The 22,101-nt window shown below is 39.4% G+C and overlaps 1 protein-coding gene across 2 annotated transcripts in view; it reads left to right on the forward strand.

Annotated features, from left to right (window-relative positions):
- LOC140714142 (casein kinase I-like) overlaps positions 1–22,101 on the forward strand; it is a 195,196-nt gene that overhangs the window by 128,858 nt on the left and 44,237 nt on the right. For both annotated transcript variants that reach the window (XM_073024968.1, XM_073024969.1), the window contains exons 6-7: positions 15,933–16,167; positions 20,814–20,899. In XM_073024968.1, coding sequence (XP_072881069.1) covers positions 15,933–16,167; positions 20,814–20,899 — 321 coding nt within the window. The remainder of the gene's footprint in view (positions 1–15,932; positions 16,168–20,813; positions 20,900–22,101) is intronic.

Raw genomic sequence — 22,101 nt, forward strand, 5'->3', positions numbered from 1 at the left:
TGAGTACAGGCCCAGAGCCATCCATCAGTCCTCATGAGATAACCCTTTCATTCCTGGAATCATTTTCATGAACCTCCTTTGAACCTTCTCCAATGTCAGCACATCACTTCTGAGATAACGGGGCCCAAACTGCTTACAATACTCTGAATCAGGCCTCGCCAGTACCTTATGTAGCCTCAGCATTACATTCTTTCTTTTATATTTTAGTCCTCTCAAATACTAACATTGCATTTGCCTTCCTCGCTACCAATTCAACTTAAAATTAAATTAACCTTTAGGGAATCCATCAGGAGGTCTCCCAAGTCCCTTTGTACCTTGGAGGTTTGAATTTTCTCCTCTTTTAGAAAATAGTTTATGCTTTTATTACATCTACTAGTTACCTATAAAACTAAACGTGGGTTTGGGCTGTGGGTGGCTGGGAAAATATCATTGAGAGTGTGGTTGTTTGCTTACTGCAGCACATACAAGGTCGTTCCAATTTGGGTGAGTATCCTTATTAGCAAACTTTCTTTGAATAACATGCATATTCTTTGAATAACATATTGACATTAGGTGAAAAAGCATAATTGTAGGTAGTACATTTTAAGCAGGAGATCACAATCGCAAGTGCGATGCTGTCCATGTCCCTGTCTCTATCATGCGAGAGGTTTCTGCCCTCTCCTATCTTACTGCTGTATTGCACAGAGCAACTAAGAAAAGGAAATTAGATACGGATGTGGTCTTCTGATATCGAACATCCAGGTGATCTCATTATTTACCATGTAGTGAAGATGTATATCTGCAACTGGAAGATAAGTGACATTCCTTTGCACAAGCTTTGCAGAATATACATAGGGTTTCATTAATTTAATGCGAGATTGTTTATAACCCCTATTTATGCCCAAGAATTTGAAAGTCCCAAAAGGGGAAAGATTTGCATTTGTGATAAGTGAAAATCAATAAGAGCTAAGCAGTAGTTAATTCTTCCCCTGGAATACTCTTGGTATTTGCTGATAAAGCAGTTTCAAGCCTGTACACCAGGGAGCATAATTAGCTGTCATTATTTATGTCTGTGAAATTTGAACTTGGGAACATCTGTGACGACACCAAGCCACGTTCCCTGAATTTCTCTGCTTTCATCACTTTTGGGTGAGGAATTCAGTCCTTGCTTTCAAAGTTTAAAAACTTGCTATTTGACCAGCCTTAACAGCAAACGTGAAAGAGCCTTTTCCATTGCTTCTGAAACTGATGATGGTCGCCACACTGTTTACTGCAATGTTGTTGTCAAGGGTGATGTTCATCTGATACAATCAATAGATCAACCTTTCTCGATGTTACAGCTTGCTGCATAGGGAAATAATTTTATGCATACATTACTTTTTCTTATTTTTAATATTAGCAGTGTATTATAAATATTTTCATGTTTTTCCATTATTTTGTGTAGATTAATAATGTTAAAATAATATAGGAAACTTTGCACAAATGAACACCATAATTACTTGCAATAATTTTGATTTTCTCATAAGTAAGCTTAAACTCACTCATCTGCACAGTATCAACTAGGCTGTTATGGCACCACTTGTTCCTTGACTCATAAGATCAAATCCCACACCACAGCAGAGTATTGCTTGCAACATGCTTTATCTTTTTTGGGTCACAAGGTTTCCCCACCTACAAGCTGTCAACAATTATGGCAGTAATCTAACCCCAAGAAGACACTTCCCTTTGGGATATTGTTAATTGTGGAAAAGAGTTGGGAAATTCTTCCCCAACAATTGAGCCAGTTATGGAAAGTCTACAGCACCATTTTGATCTTCCTTATCCACGTTGTCCAGAAATGCTTCATTATTGACAGCTCCATTGGCTAAAGTGGTTATTCTTTCTTTAAGAATCTGTGGCATTGTTTACAAACGGTGAGGGAGGTTCCATTTGTCATTCCTCCCTCAACCAAGTAAGTCAGCTAATTGCTGTTCATGAAATTTTGCAAAATCTACAAATGTGGTTGCACTTCAAAGTATTTGGTTAGGTGTGCAATACAGTGGATTCCAGTTAATTCGACTATTGGTTAATTGGGGCAGATGCTTATTTTTGACAACTCAAAAAAAAACTAATTTATTAAATAGCCTTTGTTTATTTGGAGCACTATGCCACTTAACTGGAACAGGAAACTGTTGCTGAACAGTTTCTAACTTGCATCAGATGCATCCCCTTGTGTGGTCGTTAGACACTACACTGTGATGAGAGCAAACAGTTTTAAAATGGCATCAGTTGCATGTGCTTGTGTTCAAAAAGCAGCAATTTTTGTCACTTATAATTGGCGAGAAATGATCAGTAAGACAATTTGGAATCATTTTGCTCACTACAATTTCAAGCATTCAGGCTTAAAGATGCCAGAAACGAGTGAAAATGAAACGATTTCACTACTTCAAGTTAGGAACTATGAAGAATTTGAAGGTATCAACAATCATCTTGAATGTTACATTGAAAATAAAGATTTGGAGGATGCAATTATCGACAATTGACAATTATTGGCAAACTATTATCTACACTAGGTGTCTGCACTGATTTTGTTCATTTACAGTCAATTAAAAGGACACAGTAGTGTAGTTCCTTCCAGAACTACAGGGAACTAATATAGTTTTATAATCCTGTAAAGGTATTAATATACCGTAGTTCTAATTTGTTCTGTATTTCATCTAAATACAGAAATTGTTACTCAGTTAAACTGTAGTTTGTCTTTTTTATACTTTTTTAATTAGTTCCATGAAACTTCAGCTAATTGGGGCAGCTGTTTAATTGTGCCATAATGTACTTGTCCTGATGTGTCCCAAATAACCGTAATCCACTGTATTTGGAGTTAATCAGAGTAAAACTATTTTTGTCATTCTTGGGTCAATAGCTTTATGTCACATATATCTACATCTGGATGGATGAAACTGCTACAAGTAACTGTCATATTTGGCCTGACTAAATCTTCAACTTTGAACTTTGGAGTTTTTCAACTCCATTTTATGAGCAGATTGTAATTTCAGCTACTACATTTGAATGCACAAACATAAGGGACTGGAAGAGATCCATCCAACCTACCCAGTACATATAGCTGTGATACCAAAACTTAGGTTTCCATTGTATCCAGAGCACTGAAATCTGTGCTGGAGGTTGGAGTGAGTGTATAGAGACACAGCCCACTTCGTCCATGCTAGCTTTTATACCCATCTTCACTAATCCCATTAGGCCTGCATCTCTCTACTCCTTTCCTATCCAAGTATCTGTTCAAATGTAACTTAATTATTGTCATTATAACTGCTGCCACTTCCCTTGCTAGCTCATTCTAGATGTCTGCTACCCCTTGTGTGGAAGAATTTACCTTTCAGAGTCCCTTCAAATCTTTCTTCTCTCACTTTAAACCCATGCTCTCTACAAACCCCATTTCCAGAAAAGTTGGGATATTTTCCAAAATGCAATAAAAACAAAAATCTGTGATATGTTAATTCACGTGAACCCTTATTTAACTGACAAAAGTACAAAGAAAAGATTTTCAATAGTTTTACAGACCAACTTAATTTATTTTGTAAATATACACAAATTTAGAATCTTCTAAACTTTTCCAACTTTTCTGGAATTGGGGTTTGTAGTTTTAGACTATGCTAACATGGGAAGAGCACTGACATCTATGCCCCTCATGACTTTAAAATGTCATCAGGTCACCTCTCAGTCTCCTACGCTCTAGGGAAAGCAGTTCTCACCTATCCAGTCTCTCCTTATGATGCAAGTCCTCTAATCCAAGCAGCATCCTCTTAAATCTTTTCTACACCCTATCTAGCTTAATCACATTTTTCCTGTAGCATAGCATATAGAATGTGTGTGATACTCCAATTGTCTAACTAGTATCTTTACAACCAGCATGGTACCCCAGCTTTTGTACTCAGTCCCATGTGCTTTCGTCACCACCCTGTCTTCTGCATCTCCACTTTCAAAGAGCTATATACTTGTACCCCTAAGTGTCTTTATTGAACAATGCACCCCAGCACGCTGCCATTCACTGTTTATGTCCTGTAAGGGTCAACGTCCCAAAATAAATCACTACACACTTGTCTGAGTTTGTCACAGCTGTGTGGAAAAGTTTACCCCTCAGATCTCCTTTAACTTTCTCTCCTCTCACTTTAAACCTGTGCCCTCTAGTTTTAGAACAACACACAAATGATGAAGGAACTCAGCAGGTCAGGTGGCATGGTTGTTGATATTTTGGGCCAAGACCCTTCATCAGGATTCACTCAGCTATTCACTTGTATCGTTGTTTTCAGAGAATTGTGAACTTGTATCCCAAGGTCTTTCTGTTACATAAGCTCTCCCGAGACTCCTGCCATTTACTCCATATGTCCTGTTATTTGATATCCAAAGTGCATTATCTCTCACTTGTCTAGATTAAATACCATCTGCCACTGATCCACCCAATTTTCCAGCTAATCTATTTACCTCAACGTTCCTCACTATCTATTCTGTTAGTTTTTGTGTCGGCAGATAGGGAAAGAGTAGGTTCCTTCAAGGATAAACAGGGATGTCTATGTGTGAAGCCAGCAGATATAAGTGAAGTCCTAAAGGAATATGTCTCATTAACGTTCATAGGGAAAATGATGTAGAAGATAAGAGAGTTAGCAGATCCAAGACTGGCTTGTTGATAAGAGGAAGAGGGTAGTGGTGTACCACAGGGATGGGGGCTGTAACTTTTGTTGTTAGTGATATGTAACTGTCTTGAATGAGAATGTAAGTGGTCTGATCAGAGTTAAATCTGTCATGGATCCATCCAATTTTCCCACTAATCTATTTACCTCAACCTTCCTCACTATCTACTCCATTAATTTTCATGTTGGCAGCTGTTCCTTAGATTTTTTAAATAATAATTTCCCTACTGGTGATGTAAAGATAAATTTCCAGTGCTTTCCTGGCTTATGTGTACTGTCTATTTGAATACGTGAGCCTCAGCAATTAACTTCCTTGCTTCACATCATATCCTGGAATAGGTTGTGTCAATCATTTAATGTGTGCTAAGATCTTTAAAACTTCCTCTTTCCTGGTGCAAAGATGTTTAGAAAGTCAGCATCTCCTTCTGCTAACCCTCCATCTTCCACAGCCTTATCCCTGTTGAATATCAATGAGAAATATTCATTTAGAACTTCATTTGTATCCTCTGGTGCCACACATAATCATCCCTGTTTGTTCCTGAAGGGACCTGCTTTCCCTATCTGCCTTCTTCTAATTTACTTATAAAAGTTGTTGGGATTCTCCTTAGTCATGCTTGGCAAGGCCATTTCAAAGATCCAAAGTGCATTTGTTATCAAAGAATATATAAATTATCCAACCTTGAGACATGTTTGCTTACAGACAGTTGCAAATGTCCCCAACTCACCTTGCTGACTTAAGATCTAACCTATATTGCTTATAAATCTGCAATTGACAGCAAGTGCCTAAAAGTGACAAAATGACATGAACACTGATTTCTCTAACATCTGGTAGTATCTCCCCTCTTCCACCTTTTCCCTTTTTCAATTCCCCATTCTGGCTCCCTTCTTAACCCTTCTCTTCCCCTCACCTGCCTATCACCCATCTTTGGTCCCCTCCTACTTCTCCCATGGCCGATTTTCTTCTATCAGATTCCTCCTTCAACCCTTTACCTCTTCAACCTATCACCTCCCAGCTTTTCACTTCATCCCCTCCTGCATCTACCTCCCACCTCACCTGGTTTCATCTGTCACCTGCCATCTTGCACTCCTTCCCCTCACCCCCCCCCATCTTCTTCTGTCTTCTTCCCCTTCTCCAGAAAGGATGAAGGGCCTCAGCCTGAAACATACTGTTTTTTTGGGTTGTTTTTTTTAAAACTTTTTTTATTGTGTTTTCAAGTAATTACAGAATAAAAGTGTATGAAAAAGAAAATGTATATTACCCATCCCCCCCTCCCCCCTAACATCCCTATAGAAAAAAAGAAGAAAGAAAGAAAAAAAAAGAAAGAATGCCTGGATATTGGAAGATCCCCACATGCTCCATGGAGTTCGTAATAACTTTAGTATATATATTTATTTATTTCCCCAAGTAACCAATTATTTCATCTTCGGAGCACCTATATATTTAATCCTATCTTTTGTAAATAAGGGCGCCAAATTTTCAAAAATGTTTCATATTTATCTCTTAAATTATAAGTAATTTTTTCAAGTGGAATACAGCCATAAATTTCTTTCTTCCAATGATCTATACTTAAACATGTATCCGATTTCCAAGTAACTGCAATAGCCTTTTTTATAAATTCTTTCTGATATTTATAAAGTAGTGACAAATGGTCAAATTTCAACACCATTTCAGTTAACAAGGTCAACTAGGCAAGGTTGTCCATTATCACCTGCTTTATTTGTGTTGGCGATAGAGCCATTAGCTGAATTGATTAGAATGGACCCAGACATTAAGGGTTTCAGAGTCAATCAGGAAGAATACAAGATTAACTTATTTGCTGATGATGTTCTGCTTTATCTAACAAACCCATTGCACTCGTTGCGTAAATTATCCTATAGATTAGAAGAATATGGGAAAATATCAGGTTATAAAATAAATTGGGATAAAAGTGAAATTTTACCTCTTACTAAAGGAGATTATAGTCAATGTCGATTAATAACCCAATTTAGATGGCCGGCAAATGGTATAAAATATTTAGGTATAAGAGTTGATAATGACATAAAGAACTTATACAAATTAAATTATTTACCACTATTGAAAACAATTCAAGAAGATCTTGATAAATGGATGATATTACCAATAACATTAGTAGGTAGAGTAAATACCATAAAAATGAATATATTCCCTAGACTACAATACTTATTTCAATCACTACCAATACAATTACCCCAGAAGTTTTTTCAAGAGCTAAATAAATATGTGAGGAAGTTTCTTTGGAAAGGTAAGGTGTCAAGAATATTGTTGGAAAAATTGACATGGAAATTTGATCTAGGAGGGTTACAATTTCCAAATTTTAAGAATTATTATAAAGCAAATCAACTTAGATTTATTGCATCTTTTTTTGAGAAAGATAAACTGGCATGGATTAGAATAGAACTAGATAAAATAGGAGAAAACACACCAGAAGATTTTATATATAAATGGGAATCTAAATGGATACGGGAAAAGAAAGAATCTCCTATATTAAAACTTTTGATTGACTTATGGAATAAGATAAATGTTGACGATGAGACAAAGAAATCCTTATTAGCAAAGAGATCTTTAATTTAAAATAAACATACTGTTTATTCCCCTCCATAGATTCTGTGACCTCCAGCAGTTTGTGTGAATTCCAACTGATGTGCTTTATTTTTCAATTATTTTTCAGTTAACCATCTTTCCCTAATCTTGCCATCTTTGGATTTACTGCTATAGGATCTCGCTGCCTTTAAACACTCCCATTTATCAGATGTTTTCCTCCTCTAGAAGCTGCTCCCAATCAACATTTGTCAAGTCCTGTCTTGCACTGTTGAAATCAGCCCACCTTAATTTATGCCCTAACTCTAGGACCAATCTCACCTTGGTCTACAACTACCTTGAAACTTGATGAATTATGGTCACCGTTCTTATGGGTTTTTCTGCAGACCCTTCCACCACTTTGCATATTCATTCCCTAAGTTAGAATTGAATATAGCCCTTTCCCCAGTAGGACTCTACATACAGCTTCAAAAATCTCCTGGATACATTTTACAAATACCACCTCATCTTTGCCCCTTACACTAAGACAGTCCTGGTCAATATTGGACATAGTAAAATCCTCCAGTATCACCACCCTGTTGCTTTTACACCCCATCATGATTTTCTCTCATTTCTGTTCTTATTCCTGTTGACTGTTGGGGGACCGATAGCAATCGCTCCTTTCTTATTCAACCTCATTGACTGAACCTTCCAGGATATCTTCCTGAGTGTTGCTTAATTATGGTCTTACTGATGCTGTACAACACCCACACCAGAATATTCCAGAATATTCAGCTGCCAGTCTTGTCGTTCTCTCAACCGTGTTTTTGTGATTGCGACAGTATCATTATCCCATATGCAGTCATGGTGCAATTAACTTGGCTGCTGCTTTCATCTAAAAGGCACACTCCCCTCATCCCACCCAACCATTTCAAAGTGGTATATCTGTTCTAGAGGAATAGCCACGTGGATTGCTGCCTGCCTGCCTGCCTTTTCCTCCTGGTGCTCACCTATCTACTCTGATTGAACCCGAAGTGTGACCACCCCAATGAAGCTCTTAATCTGCATCCTGTATCCTCCTCAGTGAATCCAGCTGACCAACACAGTTTGAGAGGAGCTACAGCTAGTCACACTTCATGTGAACATTGTTGTTGGGACATTTGCCTTTTCACTGATCTCCCACATCTCATAGGAGGAGCAGCTGTGTTGATCCTCTTCATTGACTGTCATTACTATCCCTTTGACAACTACTGGGTTAAAGGAAAAGGAAAGACCTTGGCTTGCTTTATCAACTTTCACTCAGCTCTCCCATCAAAGCTCCTGCACTTTGACCTCAACCATTCTGTTTGACCTCAAGAGAATAAGACGCAGGAGCAGAATTAGACCATTTGGGCCTTTCAGCTTGCTCTGGCACTCGAGCAGGGCTTCCCTCTCAACCTCATTCTTCTGCTTTCTCCCCATAACCTTTGATGCCCTGAGTGAGTACCTGTCATCCTCTATTTTAAATATACATGGCAATGAATTCCACAGATTTGCTATCCTTTGGCTAAAGAAATCCCTCATAATCTCTTTTCTAAAGGGATGTCCTATTCTGAGATTGTGTCCTTTGGTCCTGGACTTCTATTATTGGAAGCACTCTGTGTGGACACATGTCCACTCTGTGTGGGCCTTTCAATAATTTTTTTCAAGTGTTGCTTCCTCAGAAATGTTTTTGTTTATGATAAACCACTTGAAACTGAACACATAATTTCAGACTACTTGCATCAGGTAGGAATTTGGAAAAAGAAGAAATTAACTTTTATTGAATATTGAATAATTGCATAATGGTGCTGATGCTTTACAATAGTTCAACTAAGCTAAAAATGTTGATGATTTTCATTTGTTCTCGGCGGTGTGTGAGGCTTCTCATATAAGTGCCCCAACAACATTCAGCTAGCATTGATGGATTCTACACGTACCAACAAGCTGGATGAACTCAGCAGGTCAGGCAGCATCCGTGGGAATGAGCAGTCAACGAGTCCTGACGAAGGGTCTCGGCCCGAAACGTTGACTGCTCGTTTCCACGGATGCTGCCCGACCTGCTGAGTTCATCCAACTTGTTTGTACGTGTTGATTTGACCACAGCATCTGCAGTGTACTCTGTGTTTACTATTGATGGATTCTAGTTACCCTGTTTCTCCATCACTACAATGTCCTAATGAAACCTTTCACCATGCTCATCACTGACTGCACCAGGATTTGCAGGGAAGAAGTCTAAGTGGAAATGCAGAAAATGAATCTTTAGTGACATATTACACTTCATGGTTTTGTATGCTTGAAGCATGTTGTCAACCAGCAGCACCACGTAGTTGCCAAGAAAATTTTCAACAACATCCTTGACTGCCTTTCATGTGATTTCCTCCGGTCTAACTGTAAGTTCTACGAATTGCCTGTCGTTGATTTGATTTGTGGACCAACAGAAATGCCTTCCTCGATCTTGGCATCAGTTATTCTTACTTGAATTATGAATTGAAATAAATATAGGCAAATAAAAAAAATTGTGCATGATAGGGAATTTTCATGGCAATTTTCATGATCAGCAGCCCAAGAAAGATCTTAAAGTATTCAGGAAGCGAAATCTTTGTTGCCCAGTGTTTTCAGTAGGTTTCAGCGAAATACCCCCTTCATTTTTCTAAACTCCAGCGAGTACATGCCACTTGACCTCAGTGACTAAACAGCAAAGTCAAAGATCAAGGGAAATCTTTATCCAACTACCGTAGATGATCAAAACTACCTCATCTTGGGTAATCCCTTAACACGTCCAGAAACTGGTTACTCTGCTCAACTGGCCAGAATTTACCAATTTGATTTATTCTCTGAGTTAAGAACATTCTCCCATCAGGCCCAATCTGACCTCATTAAACTATTTTTTTTAATGAGGAAGAAAACTTTAGTTACGGTATTAAGATTGCAACCCAAGATAGACTATTAGAGTTTTACAATATCTCAGTGGTGTCTGCATGAAGATTCATAAATTGAAAACAGTATCTGGATAATCACTTCTCTAGGGTGTTGCTACAGTGCGACTTGCTCCTGCAATATTTCGGTATTAAATACTCGAGAGTAGTCATTTGTCAGCATGTGCAAGAAAAAGTGATATTTTTTGGAACATGCAGACATTTATTGTATAAAATGCCAAATTGGAATGCACAGTCAAGGTTCTCGGATGTACAATTCAATTATGATTCTTATTAACTTGCATCCTGCCAGCTTTGAATATTGATCTGTTTGCTCTGATGTTTTCCTTTCTTCACAGCTTCTGTTTGAACCCGATGTCTGAATTTATTTCAGGCAATAACCTCTATAGCAAGCAGGAGATGAATTTCTTCTCATTTAGATGGTAATGAAAATTTGACAAATTGAAACACAGTGGGATAATCTGTGATGATGTCCCTGACAGCACAATGATTAGTTTGTTCCAGTTCAGATTTATTCAATTAAGCATTTGCGCAAATCCTTTCTTAGCGTCCTTTTCAAGTGAAGATGAATGGAGGCATGTGTTTTTAATCTCTCAGTGTCATGAGCACAAGTGAGATTATTCTTCTTGTGGTTCGGCTTGAAACTTAACTGTTGCTTTTAAAATACAGATACAAAATATTGTCGACATTTTAAACCTTTAAGTAAGAGAGAAAATCCTCTATGATCTTAGACTCGAGCACCACTTTTGGGGAGTGGGCTAATGTCTTAACTAACCTTTCATTGGATCCCCTCCAAGTCTTGACACCCTCTTTCAGCCTGTGGAGCCAGTGCCAATTGCCCACTCTATCTCACAATCTTCCAATGGCATTTTCTTCAAGTAAGATTACCCCCATTTGTGCTTAATTGTGCTAATGTGATCTTCTCAGGGAACGAGTGGATTAATTACCAACTCGAGCACCAAACACTGGTTCAATCAATTTCTTTAGGCTGTAGTTGTATTTTTTTCTGATGGGGGCAAGGATTATAAAAATACCCACCATTCAGTGAAGTGCAGTTACTTGAATAGTTTTGATCTGAGGTGATTGGAGAACAAATGCTCAGATTTATCTTTTATTTGGACTAAGAATGGACAACTCTGAATATAGAGATTATAATGTTTAGGCATAATTTTGTTTGGAAATGGGGTGGGGTCTTTAGATATTGATTTTTTTTGGAGTCCCTCCAGAGTTATGATGAGAGATTGGCTTAACACTGGAAACTCAGCTGTTGCATCTGTTAAGAGTCCAGAGGAAGGTTTTGGAATTGGTTTATTACTGTCAAATGTACTGAGATGCTTTTCTCACATATTCTTCATGTAGATCAGATCATTACACAGTGAATGGAAGCAGAAAAAGGTAAAACAATAACAATGCAGAATAAAGTGTAATAGATACAGAGAAGGTGCAAAATCATAGCGAGGTAGATTGTGAGGTCAAGTCCAATTTGTATATGAAGGAACTATTTAATAGATTTACAACAGCAGAATGGAAGCTATCCTTGAATCTGGTGGTATGTGCTTTCAGAATTTTGTATCATCTGCCTGAAGGGGAAGGGAGAGCAGAAGAGAGAATGTTTAAGGTGGGTGAAGTCTTTGATTACACTAGCTACTTTACTAAGTCAGCAAGACGTACAGACAGAAGCTGTCAGTGAAATTGCAGGCAAAGTAAGCAAAGTTTATCTTTCTCTTTCCAGGCCTGGAGAGGTATACTCTTAACTCTCTGTGCTGAATTCTAGCTATCTAATTTTTTCCCTTCACGTTGTCTGTCTTTGCCTCTCAGAAATTTCCTGCCTTATTCTCAACAGACTTGGATTGCAAAACTGTATTTCTTCATCTAAGTTATTTACATGTAATAAAGCTGATGTACTGTTACAAATTGGAAGATGCTACTCCTCGCATATTGTCAAACTGGGAATGTTCCCCTCATCTTTATTGTGTCTCTAACCTCCACCCAGTTGCAGACCCTTTGAGCTCCACCCAGACAACCTATACACCATCTGGTGTCTGCTGTTGAGTGGCTATAATAGCACTCACAACTACTCATCCATGGCTTGATCTTTACTGCTTCATTCCTATACTCCTGATGATCCTTCAGCACTTAGATTCCTATGTTAGTACTGAGAAGAAGTGGGTATTAAATGATGCAGATGCACTATCAGTATCAAGATGTTCTTCTGTTTCTGTGAATGCTGTGGACAAAAGGCCAAATGTTGGTTCAGTCAGCCACCTTGCAGTGCTCTCTTCATTGCCTGCTGATCTCTGTGCTGCTCGTGCTCTGTGTTAGACAGCCAGTAAAGCCAACAAACAATCTTGAGTGTGGCCTGCCTAGGTGCAGCTTTAGAGATGGCACCAAAACAGGCCCATCAGCCCACATAGTTTGCAGCAACTATCAGCTACACATAACCTTACTGTACTTTTAGCTCAATATGGTCCTCATACAACAGGCCAACAGCACTGTTTCCTGCAGGTAAGAAGCTGTTCTGCACAGTAACATTGACATACTGTATTGAGCATGTACCATCTGAAGTTTGACATGCATTCATTGAAAAAGCAGTGGCCTGTTTAACTGACTTGAAAGCAATTAGTATCTAAATTCTTGTTTTGAACTGGTTTTGAGCACTTAAGTGTTGCAATTTACTTAAATGGAAGAATAAAAATCTTGACATTCCATCTTTCTGGTTCTGAGGGAGGAGTAGAAAAAAGGAAAGTTAATATCACCCTTGTAATGGCTTCAGGAAGTCTTTTGCAAAAATAATTATAAGTGAAGTTATGCCGTGCATGCTGAAAATGACTTGGTGGTTGTTGTTATGTGTATTGTCTAAGGGATAAATGTTGAACAAGCTATCCCCTCTTCAGGCAATACTGTGATATTTGCATCCATCTAAAGGGGCAGGCAGACAGTTCCTTAGTTTAGCAACTTATGAAATTGCACCATTTTCTGTAGTGCAGTACTCCCTCAGTTTTGATCCTAAGTACACTCTATTGTACGCAATCAAAGCTCTGAAGTGTGACTTCAGTTCATAATGAACAGACTGTAAGAGTCAATACCATTGAGCCAAGGTTAACACCCCTGATATCTTCATAATATGCTCGAGAATTCATGGATGACCTCAAATGATCTGGTAGCTGATGCTTATCTTGTAGGTTATTAATTCCTAACTGAGTTTGAGATTTCTAGAGAGTTGCAATCATCTGGACATTGTGCTTTCTCTGGGAAAAGCTATTCCTTTCTCTAAACATTAACCGGGCTAGACATTTAAACATTCTCTAAATTTCCTTCCTTTCTCCATTGCATGTCCTGCAATGCTTAGCTGTCAAATGGTCTTTATTTCCTCTTCCATCGCTCCACACCATAATAAAGTGAGTGACCAGCGGCTCTGGGGTGACACATTGCTGTTGTTTTTTGCCCATCTGGTATAGCTTAGTTGACTGGTGTCCATGTTCTGTCAGGTCCTGTTGGAACATGCACAGAATCAAAAGGGGTGAACCCTACAAAAGCCTGGATCACTCATTCACTGAAAGCCAAGAGTGCAAGGACAGTGTTCCTTTCGCCTTGCCTTACATTACACAGAAATCTCTGTGTAAAATGTATGTGTGATGCACTCACAGACCCACTGCTTTGGGTAAAGTGTCATTGGCAAAGCCTTTGCGGTCGGGCAGTACTACTTCCAACAACTGAACCTAAGCTGATTCCCGGAAGCTGGATTTTGCACTACATTATGATCATGCACTGTATTGAAACTGCTCTGAATGGCTATTAACCCAGTTCACCTTCTGAAAGGTAGAACTTGTACCTCAAAATACAAGAGATTCTGCGGATGTTGGAAATCCAGAGCAACACACAAAATGCTTGCGGAATTCAGGTTAGGGAGCATCTGTGGAAATGAATAAACAGTTCAAGTTTTGGGCTGAGACCCTTTGTCAAGACTGGAAAGGCAGGGGAAAGATGCCAGAATAAAAAGGTGGAGGGAGGGGCAGGAGAACTAACTAGAAAGTGATAGGTGAAGGCAGGTGGGTGGGAGAGGTAAAGGGCTGGATAGTGATGTATTTCATAGGAGAGGAGAGTGGACCAAGGGAGAAAGGGAAGGAGTACTTGTACTTTAATACTGCTATTTGCAATTTCAGAACATCACAAAATGCAATGAGGTAAGTAATGTGAGAAACATACAAATTGCAGATGGCAAGTTTCCATGAAGAGCAATAAAAATCAATTTTTGTGGTATTGCCTGAGGGCTTAAATGTTGCCAGGGTAACGGGGAGAACTTCTCTGCATCTCCTCACATATGGCATAAGATTGTTTACGACAACCTGAAATGAAAGAAAGGGTCTGGATCAACTGCAAGCCCATAAGATCGCAAGAATTCAGTGCTGTACTCCCTCAATACAGCACTGGCATGTCAGCCTAGATAGTAGAATCATAAGAGAGTTACAGCTGTGATCATTAAGTACCTGACCTTACACTGATCCCACCCTAACCTGTTGAATTCTCCCACATTCTCATCACCCTTTCCCAAGATTCTACACGCACCTATACATTGGGAGCAGACTGTAGTGTCCAGCCTGCAGGTTTTAAAATGTGGGAGGAGGCTCCCTCAGTCTCAGGGATGAAGGGCAGTCTCCAGAAGCCAGGATTGAACTTGAGTTGCTGGACCTGTGAGTCGGCTGCTGCACCGCTGTTTCATATTTATGCTCCAGTTTGGATGATGAACTCCTACCTAACCCTCATTTAACTCTAGCAAATGATTCCCAAATTGGTGTTCTGGTACAGAGAGTGTACGTGAGCATAAAGGTGAATGTCATGAAGTCGCTGCAACAAGGTGAGTTTGAGGATCCCAGGTATCATCACTAGCTTTAGGAATGTTTTGTATTATCCCTGGCCTAATGAGGTTCTTTTCCTACTGAAAACACAATTAAAAATGAATGGGGAATAACTCTGAAGCTCTGAGAGCTGGCAAATGTGTTAAATGGCTTCTGTTTTTGGTTTACAAGTTCTATGATTGTGTTGATTTAATATGCCTGATAATTGCAGTTGTTCCCTCATTTATTGCTTTCTGGGGTGTGTTTAGGCTAGGTATAATCCAGAATAAATTCATCTTTAGGAGTAGCCACGTTTTTTTAATCAGTAGCAACAATTAAGTTTCTTCATGTGTCAGCTGTTGAGAGGAGAATTTATTCTGCTCTTGAGTTCAAGCACTCTGTTGCTCAGATATGGCAATACCTGCTTTGAAATACTGTTTTTCCAACTTCGGTGTTCTTCATTTGTATAGCGTAACTAATTCAAATATGTTAAAGCTCAGAATTCAGTTATGTAACTTGCTATTTCTATTCTCAGATGTAGATTACTCAAGCCCTACTTAATGTTGCATAGTAAAGTTGTAGATTAGCTCATATCTGTAAATTTCCTGTTTTTTTAGAGATGCAGTGCAGTAACAAGTTCATCTGGCCCAACGAGCCTCTGCTGCCCAGTTATACCATGTGACCAATTAACCTACTAACCCTTACGTCTTTGGACTGTGGGAGGAAGCTGGAGCACCCAGAGGCAGCCTATGCCGTCACAGGGAGAACGTACAAACTCCTTACAGACAGCGGCGGGAATTGAACCCAAGTCACTGGCATGGTAACAGTGTTATGCTAACCACCATGCTACCGTGCTGCCCCAAGTCTTAAGGAGAGGAGGGATTTCATAAAGTGAAATAGGGCCATGTTCCTTGTCATTAACATATCTCATCTCTTTCTGCAGCTTAACCGAATGGAGTATGTCCACTCAAAGAGCTTAATCTACAGAGATGTCAAGCCAGAAAATTTTCTAATTGGAAGGCAAGGCAATAAAAAGGATCACATAATCCACATAATAGACTTTGGTTTAGCCAAGGAGTATATTGATCCCGATACCAAAAAGCACATCCCCTACCGGGAGCACAAGAGCTTAACGGGCACGGCAAGATACATGTCCATCAACACTCACCTGGGCAAAGGTCTGTTCAGTCCCCTTAGCATCATTTTGTTTGAATGGAATTTCTGATTTATTGTACTGTGGAATGTCAGTTTGTGGTACTTATGTGAGATATAAACACTGAATGTGGAGTAAATAGAAGAAAAAAGGTATGACATGGAAATGAAATGTAATCTTTACAGTTTAAGTAAATGTAACAATTTAAGTAACAATGGAGGATGCTTATCTAACTCATTTAATTCAACTTCGAACGTTTCTGTATTTTATGAACAAATGGCTTTGTACATAAAGCAAGCTCTCTTAGAGCTTCCATCTAATTAATTCCCAGTGATGTGATTTGAACATATTCATTGCAAAGTCCAGGCTTTCTGCAGATGACTGTTATGGTCTGCTGAATGCAATTACTTTGAATTATTTGCTGCTCCTGCTTTGTTCATTTTCTGTCATTTCTGCTGTGAACAATAGCAGAATTAGAAGTAGTCTGCTGCTGTAATTGATTGCTCCAAATGATGGTTCCTGTGATGTGTTGAGCTGTGTCCACAACTCTCTGAAGTCTTTTTGTGACATATATAGAGCAATTGCCATACCAAGTCATCATACATAAAGACAGAATGCTTTCTATGATACATCAGTAAAAATTGTAAGAGTCGACAGGGAAATGTCAAATTTCTTCAGCTTCCTGAGGAAGTCAAGCCATTGGTGCACTTTCTTGGCCATGACATCAAGAGGGTTCAACTAGGAGGAGTAGGTTGAACAAGACAGACATCAGTGAATAACCCCTCTTTTGAGATTATAAAGATGTCTGGGACTAGGACACAGTCCTGAGGGATTCCTACAGTGATGTACTGGCTGGAATGATTGACTGCCAACAACCACAACTGCTTGTGTCTTGCTTTGTTAGATATGATTGTAACCACAGGAGTATTTTTCCTCTGCTAATTGACTTCCATCTGTAATTCCCTTTGAGAAGATGTGGCACCTTCTTGAATTCCAGCTGTCCATCAGGTGATGTACACTCATTGTGCTGTTGGGTAGGGAGTTCCAGCATTTATAATGGTTGGCAATGAAGGAAGTACAGGGCATGGTATTTCTATACTCCAGCAGCCCTTTCATCCTCTGTATTAGAAGTGTTGGGTTTAGGAGGTGCTACTGAAGGTGAATGGTATGAATATTTAGGGTTTCAATCAAGCAGGCAGCATTCTGGATAGTGTCAAACATCTTGTGGATTGTTGAAGCTGTGTTTATTCAGGCAAGTGGAAAACTTTCCATTACTCTACTGATGTGTCATGCTGATGGTGGAAAAGCCTTAGGATGCCAGGAGGCATGTCTCTTGCTGTAAGATACCCGGCCTCAGCCCTGCATTTGTAGCTACGGTATTTAAGTGGCTGGTCCAGATGTGTTTCTGATCAATGGTGACACCCCAGAATATTGATGATGCAAAATGGTTTTGAGGCATTCATGTGCTGATGGAGTCTTTTGTCTTTCTAATCTAAACTTTTCATATTTGACCCCATCTGTTTCAGTCAACTAACTCTTGAATAATCACAGAGCAAAGAAAGAGCTTTCATTCTGAGCCCATAATTACAGACAGGAAGTGCTCTTTACAGTGTAGTTACTTCTATAATTTAGGGGTGCAACTTGAACACATAATTCCCAATTCATGGGTTTCCTGGATTTTCAGAGGGTTGATTAATTTGTTCTGTAAAAGCTGGGGATAACAAGGAATTTCTAATGTTCCTTTAATGGGAAAAAATTCTCTGATGAAGCAAGCAAGTTGCTGAAGTATTTTAAGATACGGCACCCAGTAGGATTAATAGTGAACTTGTAGAATACAATCTACAGAAGCGAACTACTGTCCTGGAATACCACCTTTTAAAAATAAGTCAAAATATAATCTGCTAGAGAAACTCTAGGTCAGACAACGTTTGTGGAGGGAAATGGTCAGTCAATGTTTCAGGTCAGGATCCTTCATCTCGACTGAAAATGGAAGGAAGAGAGCTGGTGTAGGAGATGAGGAGGGAGGTACGGGGTGAGAGTTGGCAAATGAAGTCAGGTGAGGGAGAGAAGGGTGGAGATAGCAATGGGAGCTGGGAGATATAATTAGAGACATCTATGGGAAGATGGTGATTGATAGGAAAGGAAAGTGGAGCATGGAACCAAATAAGGCAGGGGAGATGGATGGAAAGCAGCAGTAGGGGGAGGTGATGCAGAGAGCCCAGTACAATGTGTGTGCAGTTGATAAGTAGATGGAGTAGGTGATGGAGGAGAAGGAAACCAGGTGACAGATTGGGGAGGTTTGGAAAGAAGGGTGTGTATAAGACCTGAGTAGATCAGACGGAGAAGGAAAGGACTCCTGATTCCTTTGGTGTCGCTAATTTTCTAGTTTCCACATAGTTTGAGGACTAATTAAAAAAATCGTTGTGTTCCAACTGACCAACAAAGTACTGTCATTTACTGGTTTTAAGGTTTCTCTGTGCTGGGTGTCTCCTAATGAACTGTTAATCTTCTGCAATTCCTGGTACGAAGTTTTGGTGGGGTAGGAAACATGATGCAAGACCCCCCCCCCCCCAACCATTATCTAGGTCTGTTGGGAAAGGTTACCAAGTTCAAATTTATGTCAATTCAGCAGTATGCCGCCAAACAAAACAACGTTCCTCTGGACCAAAGTGCAGACACAGTGCATATAACTCACAACATATAAAGTAATATTACCACATATAAGTTAACAAATATTAAGGTGCATTTGTGTGACAAGTTTAAAAAGTAAACCAGTATAAAGCTACTAGAGGTGAGACCTGGGTGGTGGCAGCGAGTTTAGTCTCACAGCCTTGGGGAAGAAGCTGCTTCCCATCCTAACAGTCCTTGTCTTAATGCTACGGGACCTCCTGCCTGATAGTAGGGGGTCAAAGATATTATTGGATAGCTGGGAGGAATCATTGACAATGCTAAGGGCTCTGTGTATGCATCTCAGATGGGTGGAAGAAAGACCCAGATGATCTTCTCAGCAGTTCTCACAGTCCTTTGGCCTTGCAGTTCCTGTACCAGAGGGTGATGCAGTTGGTCAGGCCACTAAATTGTGCTCCTGTCAAAATTGGACAGAATGGGGTGAGGTGGCGGCCAGCTTCGCTTGCCTCAATCTCAGTAAGAAGTGAAGACGGTGCTGTATTTTCTTGACTAAAGAAGTGGTGTTGAGGGACCAGGGGAGCTCATCGGTTAAGTGCACTCCCAGAAACATGGCACTCCTAACTGTTTTCATGCAGGAGCTGTTTATGTGCAGTGAGCAGTGATCAGCTTAAACCTTCCTAAAGTCCATAATTAACTCTTTAGTCCTGCCCACATTGAGACTCGAGTTGTTGTGCTCGCATCATTCTACCTGCCTCTCTACCTCTTTCCTCCCTGTACGTTACCTTGTCATTGTTGATGAGGCCAACTACTGTTGTCATCAGCGAACTTGATGGTTTGGTTGGAACTTGATCTAGCCATACAGTCATGTGTCTGCACCGTGAACAGCAGGGGGCTGAGCACACAGTCTGGGATGGGCAGGGAGGATGTTGGGTGGTACAGGCGCTTAGCACGATGGATCTAGAGGCATTGCCACCAGCACAGACTGACTGTGGTCTTTCTGTCAAGTCAGAGAATCAGTTACAGAGGGGTGTTGAAACCCAACACAGCCAGTTTACCATTTTTATAGAGGGGCATTGGGTGGGAAGCTAATGGGGTGTGAAATCATAGTTGTCTTTGCAGAGATCACTACGGTGCAGCTTAATGGAGATGGTGTAAACGTAAATTCACCAGACCAAATAACAACAGCACAAAAAGATTGTTACTTATCTTTTCACCAGTTTATTTCTTTGAGCGCAGCCGGCGAGGAAATATGGTCCCGACATCGGGGAGAAGCGTCCTCATCCCTCTGGCTCGACTTCCAGAATTGTTACAATCTATAAGACCACCGATACAAAAGAACAATCAGTTCAATAGACATTCCAGCTATATCAAATAGAGCAAAACTTAATAACTTAGATAAGAGGCTCCACCAAATTTAAGCTTTAATTAAGAAAGGAATGTCCTGTCTTATCTCCATCAGCAACTACCTTTTGTCGAAACCAAAAGGTGTGAAAAACCAGGAGATGTCTTTCGTGGATCTGTGTGAGCTTTAACCCTTATCTAGCTCCAAAGAAGCAGCTGTGAGATATCATCTTAAACATGCTGTAGCCATTCACAAACCAGAATACACAGACACAGTTGGTACTCAACCTTAACCCATTATTTACAGGAATCTGAGAATCCCTCAATTCCCTTAAACTTTATCAATAGGAGGGTGATTTAAGGATAGCCGTGTGCCATTATGGATCCAATTTGAAATGGATTGAATGATTGAATAAGATTAAGTGTTCCCACTTGCAGATATGTTTTATTTTGATAATTGTCAGCTTTCAGAGAAACATTGGTATAATTGTAAAATACATTTTATAAATGACATCAAGCTGTATATTAAGTTTACATTTGTAGTGCTGCATTTAGTTTTATTTAAGTTTGTCTTGTTTCCAACTTGTGTATTAGAATGTTAAATAATTTGTGATCTGCATCACATTATGCACTGTTTTTATTACACTTCTTCCTCTTCAATGTATTAGATCAATAGTAAAAATTTTTCTTGTTTTATCCTAGAGCAAAGCCGCAGGGATGACTTGGAGGCTTTAGGACACATGTTTATGTATTTTCTACGAGGCAGCCTCCCCTGGCAGGGATTAAAGGTGAGAGTAATGTGAACCTTGCTGATTTCACTAATAATTCACTGCCACAAATAAAGAATGACTTGTAATAGATAATCAAACACTTTTTAGAGATTTGACTGTAAATAGAATCTCTGGTTAACACAATGTATCAGTTTAGAATTACCCTCAGACATCTCATAATTTTGATGGTTAACAGGCATTCAGAAATTAGCCACAAGAAATAACATTCGTTTTGGCATTTAAATTGTGTTCTAACCTAGTACAACAAAATGGATTGTTTTGTCTGAACATTTGTAGCAGCTATGACTGAGGGCACAACTTTATAACTGGTTCAACATGTATTGTTTCTGAAGGAGATCAACTATAAATTTCTATGTATTGCTGGAAAACTCTTGAAGCTATCTCATTCCACAATTCCTAACCCATTCCTGCCTCAGGTGTTGTAATTTTTTAATTACACTGTATTAATGATTCTGGTTTTTATTCTGAATTTGATGTTAGGCTGACGTGTGCTAATAAGCCTGTCATTGTCCTTGATGAAACAGAGCTGGTACAGAAAGGTGGTGTTTTTCCCCCCCTTCTGGCTCTTTGCTAACTCGAAACTAATTCCAGTTCCCGATCTCCACATGATCACATATCTATCTTTGCAAAGAATGGAATAATGTCTACTACAAATAGTCACAGTGGCAAGATGTTTCATATCTAGAACATGAAATGCTTCTGAATTTCAAATACTAATTCATAGAACACTTCAGCATAGTACAGACCCTTTGGCCCACTGTGTGTGCTGATCTTTTAACCTACTCTAAGATCAACTTAACCCTTCCCCCTTCCAATTCAGAAAATCTTTTACCTTGCTGTTTATTGATAATATTAAAGAGAGAGATTCTTTTGCCAAATGCATTCCCTTTGCCCTCTATATTCACTTGCCAGTGAACTCTGCAAATTAAATTTAAAATTGATTTGTTTTTGCTCTTTCCCCTTTCTGGACGAAAGGTCTCAATACGAAACATTAGCTACTGATTTCCCCTCTATAGAGGGAAATGGGCAGTTGATATTTTAGTTCAAGACCCTTCATCTGGACTAAGAATGAAGGGGAAAGGGCTGGTGTACTGTTCTCCTTGTGTGTGAAGTAGGAAGTCCACAATTCAGCAGGAAGCCCAGTTCCATTCAACTGAACACAGGAGTCAGGATCTAGCGTCCAAGCACACACACATACA

The sequence above is a fragment of the Hemitrygon akajei genome, chromosome 21 (genome assembly GCF_048418815.1).
Source record: "Hemitrygon akajei chromosome 21, sHemAka1.3, whole genome shotgun sequence".
Taxonomy (NCBI): Eukaryota; Metazoa; Chordata; class Chondrichthyes; order Myliobatiformes; family Dasyatidae; genus Hemitrygon; species Hemitrygon akajei.